Source organism: Zosterops lateralis (assembly GCF_965231275.1).
Source record: "Zosterops lateralis genome assembly, chromosome: 8".
Classification (NCBI taxonomy): domain Eukaryota; kingdom Metazoa; phylum Chordata; class Aves; order Passeriformes; family Zosteropidae; genus Zosterops; species Zosterops lateralis.
The window spans coordinates 11644171-11656903 of NC_139768.1; the positions used below are offsets into that span (position 1 = coordinate 11644171).

Below are 12733 nucleotides of genomic sequence, written 5' to 3' on the forward strand. Positions count from 1 at the left end.
TAAAATAAGTACCAAACAGATGCAGTCCATATGTAAATCTGTTATCCAGAAACAACAACAAAAAATCTTACAGAGCACCAGTGGTATTATTCTAATTCAAAGCCAACCAGCTATAAATGTTTGGCCATATTTTGGAGAGGAGTGGTAATGAGACACATGTACCTATCTTCTCAAACTACACAGACTGCAAAGACTGCAAAGAATGTAAGGCAAGAGGCTTCTGCTATAGCTGCCTGAGGATTTATAGCAGCAAGCAGTTGCTGTCACTCTGCCATTCCTGTTTATATTTTTATTCAAATTATTTCCATGTTTATCCTGTTTCTATACTGCAGGCCATTTATACTAGTTCTTACTCAATTTTTCCTCTTTGAAATAAAGCAAATGCAGTAAAGCAGAATAAATTAACTATTTAGAACATTCCTCACACACACACACAAAAAAAAGATACTGTTGATTTGTTTTTGGTATATTCACATTTTGCACATATCAAATAGAAAGTGCCAAGTCTAAGAGTCTGGTTATTTCTCCTTAACTTTTTTTCAGAACTGGAAAAATCTCCATACTGTTTTGGTGTATGCAGGACCTTTGGTGGACACATTTTTTTCAAGTTCTTTTTCTCATAAATTGCAGGGCTAGAAGACCAACAGTCAAACATAACTATGTTGTGACAAGGGATAGATGTGTAATCAACAGGACAAAAAAACTCTAAAACTGTGTAAAATTTTTATCTGGAAAGTGCAACATCAGAGTATTTAAAAGCAGACATAAAGATCTCTGGAACTATTGGTGTGACTCAGGAAAGCAAGTTTTTCAGAGAAGGAAGTCTTACTATCAGCTAGCTCACATGAGAATTCTGCTTCCCCCAAACACTAATGCATCCGAGAGGGGAAACTGATTGCAGATGACAGAGGAAATGAATGGCATAAATTTAGTCATAAGCCTAGACCTTTCTCAGATTGAGGCCACGAAAGATACTGAGACTATCAGTTCCTTCCCTTTTCACACACCTATTAGTACAGGCTTCTTTCAATTATGCCTTCTGTGGCACTTAAAGAAAATCTGTTGATGTTATGAAGAAAAGCCCTGCAGAGAGGGGAAGCTCATCTCCCCCTCACTTTTCATCAAGTGAAAGAAACATGGAAAAAGGCACTCTGTCTAAGCAGGAGCATTGCTTTGGCATTCTGCACAGCCCTGAGGAGGAATGTTCTTTCTCTTTGTTGATGACAAATAGGGCATACATAGATCTCCCGGCCCAAGTGCCAAGCTCAGTGGCCAGGCAAGGCAGCATGAATGCTACCTGCAATGCATGCAAACTAAGACACAGAATTGTATTGGGTAGAAGGGACCTTAAAATACCATTTAGTTCCAACCCCCCTGCCATGTAGAGGGATGCCACCCACCAGATCAGGTTGTTCAGGGCCCCATCCGATCTGGTCTTGAAAACTCCCAGGAATGGGGCACCCACAACTTGCCCGGACAACCTTTTCCAGTGCCCCACTATGCTCTGAATAGAGAATTTCTTCCTAACAACACCTAATGTAAATCTCTCCTCTGTTCCTCTTGTCCAATCACTATCTGCCTGTGTAACAGACTTGACTTACACATCCAACAACAGCCAAGACTAGGCAATGAGTCAGAAGGGTACATAGGTGTAGGCTGGTCTTACCATCTTGCCCATCCCTGTGGCCAGACTTTGCAGTGGTCCAAGTGGTTTCTACAGTTCTCCTCTGGCAGTTCTGAGATGAGTTTAAGGATTGTGGTTGCTGTCTTTCATCCCAACTGAAAAAAAAGCATGCAGCAGTCACAAAGCAGTGATAACCTTTTCTCTCTAAAGCCTTCCCTTGCCAGTACCTCTGTTTCTATGTCCAACTAAACAATTAAAACTTAGTTTACACTTACTCTCTACAACTTTAACTGATACCTTGTAGTTAAAGAGCTGTTGGTGCTTTTCTTTTACAGGAAACAAAAAATTTAAATGCCTTAGTGCAGACATTTCAAATAAAACTCCCAATATTAGTAGCATTTAGGGTCCTTATTTCTTGCAAGTACCAGACAGTGAAGAAAAAACAGTTGTTGGAAGTGAATAATCTTTTTTTGTTCATGCCATAGTTTCCATTCTGCAGAGAACTTTTTAAAAAAGAAAACAAACAGTTAATGGATTCAAACTCTTAGGTATGGAAAAAAGCTAAAAAACTCATTTCCAATGCACTCTCCTTTGCCCCATAAAGTCTACCTTGTACCCAAGTATTTGGCTCAGTGTACTGCTGCTAATCTTTAACTATCGAACTTAAATATACAAAATGTGATTAGAAAACATGCAAGTTCACAACCCACTGATTGAGAAATAATGTTCATCATCATAAAAAAATAAATTATTGCAACAAGTGGCAGAGCACTTAGAAAAAACAATGGCCTTTGCTCCTGACTGCTCCCCCACAGACAATTATCCTCATGTATGTATACATACTGGTTTTGCTCAGCTGAATGTCTTCACTTTCTTTTCAACTCAGCATTTTCATGTAGTCCTTTCACAATGCAATCAGGAGGTAAGTGATAGTTTCAAAACAAGCACTTTGAAAGAATGAATGGCTGCCAAGTACAACAGACAACCTCTTCCTTAGTCAGCACTGCCACATTTAGAGAGGAGGAGAAACTGGTTCTCCTATCAATAGTCAGCTGCACAAGAGACTTTTTACATGCATTGGTCTGTACTCCGGGGGTTTAAATGCTGACATGAAATTTCCATGGATATTAATGATAATGAATCAGGTAACAACAGGAAACCTGACTTCCTATGCCTATGTTTGGAAGAGATAAAAAAAGGTATCTCTTTAAACTATTCTAGCTGCTCACACATACCTCCAAAGCAGACAAAACTGCCTTACTCCTCTAACTCAGATGGGAACACAGTGTCCATCAGAGCTTAGAAAGGACACAGAGCTTTAATTTTCCTTCTTTTAAACTAGCCAAGAGATGGAAATTAGTGTAAAATGGAAACACACCACACCTTTAGTATTTCTCCAGTAGCAAGGAAGCCTATGTTGGAATGAACATTTAAGCACAGGGTTTAGGTCCAAACACAACTCACCTGGAGCTAAAAATTTAGTAGAATATATGCTTTCAGACAGATAAGCCAAAGATCTGTTTAGGCTAAAAAAAAAAATTTATTATGTCCTTGTGAGTTTAAGTTGAAACCACAGACAATAACACACAAATGCTAATGTTTCTAAAAATACCTTTTTAATCAATATTTGCAAAGAATGAGAGTCTTGTGTAGGAAGGAGCTATGCTACAAATGACAAATTTGTCCTTAAATGCTCCAACTACCTGGTAACAAAGAAGGGAAACAACCTTATGCTAACATTGGGTGGGTTTGCCATAGTTATATCTTCTGAATATTTCTGGAACTAGTTACTTTACCTTAAAGTAAATGTGCTGTGCATTTTATTATGTTCAAGTGGCCAATTTAGAGCTTTCAGGTTTTCACAAGGTCAATACAAACTATGTATACACTAAAAAAGAATACCAGAATTATAGACTTCTGTTTCTTCATTAGATACATTGTGAAAAAACATCCTACCACTGAAAGCAACTTTCAGGGTCTCTCCTGCATAGGAGGTGATTTGTATCTCACTGCAGGGATCTTGGTGTTACCAAAATATTTGTTTTATTTTACTAAAACAAATCTAATGCAAACACACACTTGGTCTAACGGGAATCTAAGATTTAAAAATACCTTATGTGTGATCAAAACAAGTTCTCTGGATCAATTATTAACATGGAAGTGTCTGAGAAACATATGCCAAGTACTATGGAGCACAGAGATTTTGTATCTTGTAACATACAGCGTAACACCCTGGGATGTTACTTTAACACTCACATATAAAGTTCTGATAATACACATTTATTGTTCTTTTCAATCCAAAATGGTAAATCAGATTACTTGATCTCATGAACACTGCTAACCAAATTGATTGTATTTATCCTTAACTTTGACCTGGATGTCAGATAAAGAAGCTACCGTTTCTTTTGGTGCCAGTGATCTCACACATGGAATAAGAAAACAAAAGCATTGTGTATCTCCTGTAAAATAGAAGACAAAGATACTTTTTTTCAGTTCACAAAACCTTTGTATATCCACTGAAAACGGAAGTGATACAGCAAAAACTTCTATCCCTCATCCTTTTTTCCTGAATGCTCTATGAATAATAAGCACTCACTGATTTGCTTTTTCTTCATTTATGAAATTTAATTAATATACCAGAGGAGACATGTATGTTATCTTCATTCCACTTCCTCTTAGAAGGAAAGGGGGAACCTAACCAAAAAACCAAAACCGCACAAACAAAACCAAACAAAAACCCAAAACATACACACACACACACAAAAAGGAAAATAAAAAGATTGAGAATAAGCAGAACAAGCACACAGATCAGAAAGGAAAGTACACATACCACATCAGATAAAGGTATAACCACTGATGCAGTGGTTATGAGGCATCAGTGGTCATGGATGGATAACATAATGCCCACAAATATGACATTAGTCTTCATTCACAGGCATAACTGCAATCTGATACAAGCTGAAATCGATGCATGTAACCTAAAATCCTAAACAAAAAAAAAGAGTTGTCTGATTTATGGCTTCCTTATCATCAACAGACCTTAGATCCTCACAGAACATCTATAGACATACATAGACAAAGTTATTTTTAGAGTGGATTCACTCCCATATTTTGAAGCAAATGCAAAGACCACCAGTGATGAACTCATCATGACTATTTTCATAGGAATGGCAAAGACAAACAATTAATGAAAACATCAAGAAAAACCCTCTTATCTTTTCTGCACAGAGAAATCAGGCTGGAACCCTAATTTCAGTGAACTAGAAAGTCTGTGATTAAAACAAAAATCCCAAAAGTCACCAACCAAGTTTAGATTTGATTATAAGCAGATTGACTTCAGTCACAGCATAGACTGATATAAGGAAAAAAAGAAGAAAACAAAACATAGGTCTGAATTTAAATAATTTTTACCTACATAGTGCTCTGTGCACACAGATCTTCAAACCTTTTACAAATTCCAAACAACTGCTCTTCTCACCTTCCATTTAAATAAAAAGCAACAATGCTAAAATTAAAAGTAGCAGGAGAGCTGAGAAAAGACTTTCAGACAGGTCTCACTTCTAAAATGAAAGCTATATTTGGATCAGTTTGACCCAAACCAGAAATTTAAACGTCCATGCCCCTCAACTGAAAAATTTAGTAGCAGAATTGCAGAGTCACTCTCAGATTTTTAACTCATTTGCCTAGGCAGGGTCAATGCTGGAACAGAAATCTGAAAGACTTCTATTTGATAAACACTGGAATATCTTAATTTTCTTTAAAAAAAAATTGGAAACAGCTTCAGTTCCCCAGAAGCTGTATTCTCAGAAAAACTGGCTATTAATCTAGCAGTGCTCTAGGCAGGCTGATTAGCAGTTGAACTTACATTTCATCAGGCAGAGAACACGCTGTCTTCCATGTGGTATGGCAGTGTCCTGGAAATACTCCTCCTTCATGCTGCTTATTGGAAACAGGATCCATTTAAGTTTAAATACCAAACAAACAAACTACCTTTCTTGCAGTTTCAGCAAATTAATTCATCAGTATTAGCTTCCTTTGCTGAAGTTCCTTAAGCATATTAGAAACACACATATTCACTTCACGAGAACATTTCTTGTTCTGCTTGAAAATTCAGTGAAAAGCTGCCTTTTTATCGTTGTGTGTACATCCACCCAAGTTATGTCATCTGGCCATTACCAGAGTGATCAAAGTTCCAGGCACACAGGTAATTGACCTCAAAGCATGGTGTTTGAAGTCCTTGTTTGACATGATTTGTGTTATTCTCTGCGTCAATAAGTATTTCATCCGTTGTCCGCTAGACTTACAACCGACCAACAGAAAGAGAATACAAACTACTATCCAATGCAGCTTGCTTAGGACATTCCCCTGTCTCACTGCAGGAATCATTTCAGGAACTGAATAGCCTGCTTTCTGAGAATAAGGCTGTATAGGTATCTGCAATAATTATGATTCATTTCTAATCCTACTATAAACTTAAATTCTCAATTTAAAAACCGTAGTTTAGAAACATGAACGTTTCACTAAAATATGCCTGACTTTTCATTGCTTCAGCTGAAAATCATTCAGAACTATTGAAACAAAATTGTTTTCTATTTTCGTTGCATGATGAATTCCCACCATGGATGTAACATGTGATTTCTTTAGACTGTATGTACACCCAAATGGAACTGTGTAGAGGGAGTTAAGCCACGGGAGGCTGTGGAAAGCTTCAGGGTTGTGGTAAGCCCCCTAGGGAAGAAACCTTAGGAGACTGCTGTCTCCCACAGTGATAAGGTGTGTTCCCCATCCCCCCTCCCATAAAGCTTTATTAGTACCAGGTTAATTGCTCCATAAAGCTTATCCCTACCAGGTTAATTGGTTGTAGCCCAGTGTTTTTCCCTCCTTCCTCCTTATCACCCCAGTTAACGGAGCCATTTTCGATCCTTCCCCTGGTTGGTCCATTTTTCAATCCCTAACCCGACTGGCCAAGTTGTGTAACCCTGCCCCCTGCCTCCCCTGTATAAAAGTCCCTGCATTGCTCAGCTCTCTGGTCTTCTCTTCCCAGATCTCGTTGAGGAATAAAGCTCCTGGAGAACTCCCCCAGAAGACTCTAACCCTTTCTTCCATGTCACTCGAATGATGCAGCTTTTGCAAAAGAGCTGGATCACTCCAGCGGCCTGAACATGCCTGTGTCCCCCAGGACATCCTTTTCAGGACTCCTCCAAGGAAGGTCATGGCACTCCTAACCACCAGCACCCAGCCACGACAAAACTGGGTTCCCAGGAAACTGACACTGAATTTCAATATGAGTTAATCATAATGAGGAAGAACAGAAACAAAAGGAACTGATGGGGGTGAAGGGGAAGATAAGTGACAAACTTACCTATTTAGAGGCTAAAAGTTTCAAGTTTGTAGTCTGGATTTCCTTTCCATCACATTGGCATTAGTTGTGGTTTCATCAGATCAGACATGCATTGTGATAAGACTTTACAGACCGCAGCCAAGGAGGAGCGGGGAGGGCATGGAAAGAAAAAGAAACAAAACAGAGAGAGGATGACAGCTAACAGCCTGGTACTGTATTCATCCTGAGCAAATATGGCATGAATCTTCCCATCATCTCCAGATCAATATTCTCAATAATGACCATCAAATGACTTATTAAGAATCTGAAGTGAAAAGTTGAATCAGAGAAATGCTCCTGTGAAGAGATTTTAACAAATCACCATTCCTGGATGGAAAGAAATACATACCAGATTAGATTTTCCTTGTCCAAATACACTCCTGAGATTCCTGGTGACCATGGCTGCTTTAGACACCCAGAAGCCAGCTACACCACCTACCTCAAAAGGAAAAAAAACAACATCAGATTAAAGGAATCTGCATGTGTAATACACCCTCCACCAGCACTGTGGCATCATTTGCAGGGTAAAGCTACATTTGTTATACCCAAAATCACTCCTCGTGTTTAGTTGTAACAGCAACAGCCATAAAACTATAGAATCTATTTCTGAGTCACTAGTCTTGGATAATTAGTTTGCCGAGAGCATGAGTCACCAAGCTAGAAATTAGTTAGAGTATGACTCATTCTTAACTTTATACTAATATTATCCTTAAAAATAAAAAGGACTCCTCTCTTCCCCTCAAATTGTTAAATGTTTTGGTTCTTTTCATAATACCAAATTGCGCTTTATATAGAATATCTGGATCAAATGTTGAAATAATTATCTCCTTTTTATAATGTCTTTCACCCAGAAGGATTTCACAGTAATTTTTAAATGTGTGTTCTTCAGGGCATCCAGATACATAATGAAGTGAGGCAGTATGACAGTACTTGGCAACAGTATACAAAGCACCTGACTGAAACTGCAGTCAGATCTTGTAATTTATTTAAACAAGACAGGAAAATTCAGATGCACAAAACTGAATTAGCAACAATGGAATTTCACCATTTACCTCTCAAGTTTTGCAAAACAGGGTTTATTCTGAGTACTGGGTCAGATCAGCCAGTACTTAGTAACACTCAACCTTTCAGTTTCTTCAGATTTCAGCTGTGAGCAAAGTTTCAGTAAGGAAGCCTGACCCGTTTCAAAATTCTGCTTATCCTTGGCTGCAGCATGTTGTGACAACATCAGGCAAGGCAGCATCAAACTGAGAACAAGATGTTAAACTACCTTTGGAAATACTCTCTAACTCTGCAAGTCTGGATATGCTCAAAGGCTGCAATCCAGGCAGGCACCTGCATATTTGAGTCCTTGCTGAAGAATTGCCAAAGATGCAACTTTACAAACAGTTTAGCCAATCCAAGACTGCCTAACCAAAGAGAAGCAGCCCTGCCCTCCTGTCCCACCAGCATTTCTGCCTGCTCTTCTGCTGTCCCAGCATCTGTTTGGGCAGATCTACTGGCTGATTTGGCTAAAAATAATGGCAAAAGAATGTGTCAAAAAAAGCATTATCTGCTCATTAATCCACCCTTCGAGAAGCAACTGAGACTTCATGAGTTTTCACAGCCTTTCATCTGCTGGTCCACTTTGAGTGAAGAAGACTGTGTTTCTCTTCAAGGACTGCAAGGAGCACTGTAGTCCAATTCCACAGCACAAATGCAGACTCTTCTATTCAAGACTATGATTTTGTTCTTTGCAGGGCAGATGTCTAGCATGTATCAAGCTCTCTGCCTTCTGTTTGTTTTTCCTCCAGCATGGCTAATGCCCAGCTGGTAATACAGTAAAATGTAAGCCCTGGCCATTCGCTATTGTCAAAGAATCATTCTTTTTCAGTCCTTTAAAGGTAACAGGTTTCTTAATCATGACTTCTCAATGTTCATTCCTCACCCTTTTATCATGCTGTAGGATAACCCTATTACTCAAAACTAGACATTAATTTTGATCTCTAAGCTAAGAGGCCAGCAAAGCAAGGTTCCTCCAAAGTGTAATTTGGGTTATAATTACATAGCTTAGCTGTATCATGTATTTTAAGTCCACTTCAAGAACAAGAATTTACCATAGGCCTGAATCCATCTGAGTGTTTCTCAACACAGGCTTTACAGGAAGCCCAAGTTAAAACATCTGAAGGTCAGTGGTGTGACTTTCCTACTCCAATTGCATCTTCACGTGAGTTAGAGCAGAAGTCCTGAGTGCCCAAAGCCAGGATGACATTGCAAGGAAAGGTATACAATGTCAGGGAATGGCACTAATGCCTGAGAGCAAGACAAATGGCTTACACTTGGCAAGAATAAAAGAAACTCTGTCTTGGGTGTCAGAGCCAGCAAGATGAGTAATACTACTACAACATAACCTGCTCCTTGGATTTTAGCCCATGTTATTTGGGCAGTTAAGTTCTTGCTCTTGATCCACTTCTTTTTGAGGCACCTTATATTTCTAAAACACAGAATTATCCAGTCCTCCAGGCTTCTACAGAGACCTTACAGATGTTTGTACGCACACCCACCCCTTTACTGGAATTCTTTCATCTTCCTCACCTAAAAGCTATATATCTGATATATATTTAGAGGTATCTTGGCCAGTTTCCCTATTTCAGAATTGCATTACTCTAGATATGTATTGAATTCATGTTCCAATTTATTTATCTTGTTAAGCTTTTAGTAAGATGATAGAGTAACAATTGAGAATGTAACTTTTAACAGAGTGTCTTTGGTAAAATTTTCTGGGGCTGTTCTGAAGGTTCTGGGACCATTGGACAGCTATTTACAGCCTGCATTTTACACAGCACTGCAAAAAAAAAACAAAAACAAAAACAAACCAACAACCCTAGCAATATTCTTCAAAAAGTAATATTAAGGATTAAAGCTTAAATTTCTTACACCATGAAGAATATCCACAAGCAGTTTGGAAGTGAAATAAAATTTCTGAAACCTCAATTGAAATAAAACTCAAACATATGTTTCATTTTAGGAAAAGCCAACCCTGAGATTTTACCTTCAAATTATAGTTACCCTTGTTGGTATTTATGCAGCTCAGCAGATGATTGAAAAAAAATCAATAACACATGGGGAGAAATAAAGTTTTACTAATAAGATTTGGAATGTACCTCCAGCCCTTAACCTGGAGCTAGCACACTGTCTGCAAATAAAATAGTTAACATCATATATACAAAAAAGTAGCAATATACCTGGCCTCAGACCTGGAAGGTCAAAAGACATTATGCAAATCTTTTGCAGAATTTAGGCACAGCTTTAGAAATTAAAAAAAAAAAAAAAAAATGCAAGAGGCATTTCAAGGAACCAAACAAAAGCTGAATGCACAGTTCAAATACCCTTCATGAAATATAAGCAACACACATTAAAAATAATCTCCTGAAGTAGCCAGGGATTCTGGACTGTATCATCTGTATCAACAATACAACTCCATTTTTATGACAAAAGGTTATAAGAACTTGAAATCCACAGGAAAACTAAGATGCAAGATGCAGACTATGGGAAAACAGTGCCAAAGCTCATCCTGATTTACTCTAAGTACAGTATTCAATTTATTATTCCACCTGTAGACCATTTCTAAGAGTGTGTCCTGAGGTATCAGTATAATGCTGACTTGGAGGAAAGAATATTAACCATCCATTCAACAGCAGCCATCAGTCTTCCTGCCAGGGACTGTCTGTCAAGATTTCCAGTTATGTGACTATCAGTAACTCAAAAATGCCTCATTTACAGGACTCAACCCCAAAGGGTTCTGACCCACATCTGGTCTAGCTGGGCTGGTGCTCATTTACTGGGGCACAACAGAAATGCCCCACCAATTATATTTAGCTATGGAAAAGCCATCTTGCACACTTGTTCCTAAAAATCACACAGCACACAATTTAAGAATAATCATCTTTTCTCATAAAAATACACAGAATTTCACAGGATGAAGTTGCTGACTGCTTATTTTATTAATTATATTCTTATTTATTATTCTAAATATATGCAAGATCTGACCTTCAAAGCAGTGATTATTTATATTAAAGCATTACAGAGAACAGTTGAAAGGTTTTGGCTTAATGACAAGATTTAAAGGTTGGTTACAGCTGAAATGATCTCTTTAGTTCATCAGAGAATTAAGCAATAATTCAAAGAGGGACAGAAGGAATTCCAGAGGGTGGGGGGGAAAACAGGAAGACACAGCAATACCTTTTTTTGTCTCAACTGCACTCTTTCCAAAGACAAAGTCTTGAATTATGCAAAGCAAAAGAAATACATCTCAGAAAATATGTCAAATCTCCTCCTAAGACAACACAGCTGTTGCTGAAGGAGTAATACTCTGTTTGGCATGCACAGATTTCCACGTGAAGCTTTTCAGATTTAAAAATGATATATTGAGCACATGTAGCACATTTTCATTACATAAAACACCAGCCTGGGCCAGGTGGCCTCACTGCATTGTGAGAGGCACAAGCAAAGCACTGTCCAGAGGACAAGTTTTAAGGCCTAAGTCCAGCACCAGATGTTACAGGCACCTCCAGCTGCCCATCAGTGATCCCTTCCTTCCTTTCCAGGCTCCTGACTGGCCCTCTCATGTCTAAATACACTCCTGAAGGCCTCTTTCTGCCAGTGAGCCTATGATTCATTTTCCAAACAGTATTTATATTCCTAGAGCCTCAAAGGAATAGCCTCACAACCATCTGTGAGCTCTTAGGTTTCCTCCTACCCCACCTGAAACCCCACAACAGTTAATGAAATTAGCTACAAAACAGCAACAGTATTTGCAGAGTGAGGACACAAAGCTTCTGCCTCCCCAAGAGAGGGGTCTGATGCCTCAGCCAACTGCTCTTCTTTGTCCAGCACCAGAGATTTCCATGCCCTAAAGCCACCTGACCCCCAGGACAAAGCCTTCCAAGCCAGGGAGCACTCCTGAGACTGAAGCAGCAGCTCATTGCTTAAAATCGATGATAAAGGGAAACATTGCTAAAGAAAAAAATGTGAATCAACAGGCTGTGAAGTTATGAGTTCATAAAATCAGCTGTATGTGCACTAGAAGCCTAAAGGCAACTGATGAGAGTGGGGCCATGAGGGTACAGGAAGTGTGAAATGCATCCACCAGCCCGTGCAAGTTACATGATAAATGACACACACTGCCCTGAAAGACAGGAATTCAAAAGGCATGGCAGACTACCAGGAGGATTACACAATGCACCACTTTGCTCCAAGGCATCTCTGTGACAAGGAACAGGAGTGCTCTTGCCAGTCAGCTCCAAATGACCCCTGCAGAAGGACTTGGCCTGCACCCAGGATGGAAGGCAGTGCTGCCAGGGCACGGGGAAGCACAGCAGAACCAAGAGTGATGAGAGAAAACTCAAGCACTTGGCTAATTCCCTGGGGAAGGTGAGTTGAGTACAAAGAAACTGAAGCCAGTTCTGGTTTGGCTGCTACTCAGATGTGCTGAAGGATGCTGGGGAATGTTGACTGTGTCTCTAATTACCCCTGACAGCAATGTAAAAGCAAGCTGAGATATGCTGTCTCATAGGGCATCATCTCATCACTGTCATCAGCAGACTACGCACAACTTTTGAATCCTGTCTCAAATACAAGGAACAGAAGTTTCTAAGGGTAATGGTAACAGTTCTAACAAGTCCCTTATAAAATCTTTTCCTCTTGTGAGTGCCAAATGCGATACACAAGTTATAAAGAATTTGAAAAGA

The 12733-nt window shown here is 39.1% G+C and overlaps 1 protein-coding gene across 2 annotated transcripts in view; it reads right to left on the reverse strand.

The window, feature by feature from the left end:
- PANK1 (pantothenate kinase 1) overlaps positions 1-5703 on the reverse strand; it is a 34055-nt gene extending 28352 nt beyond the window's left edge. The window contains exons 1-2 of one of the 2 annotated variants that reach the window (XM_083865880.1): positions 5490-5703; positions 1667-1779 (exon numbers count right to left, since the gene is read on the reverse strand). In XM_083865880.1, coding sequence (XP_083722006.1) covers positions 1667-1779; positions 5490-5584 — 208 coding nt within the window. In that variant the 5' untranslated portion in view covers positions 5585-5703. Of the gene's footprint in view, positions 1-1666; positions 1780-4454; positions 4475-5489 lie in introns of those variants that run through there. The other variant, XM_083865881.1, reaches the window with a different exon arrangement.
- Positions 5704-12733: the final 7030 nt, after the last annotated feature.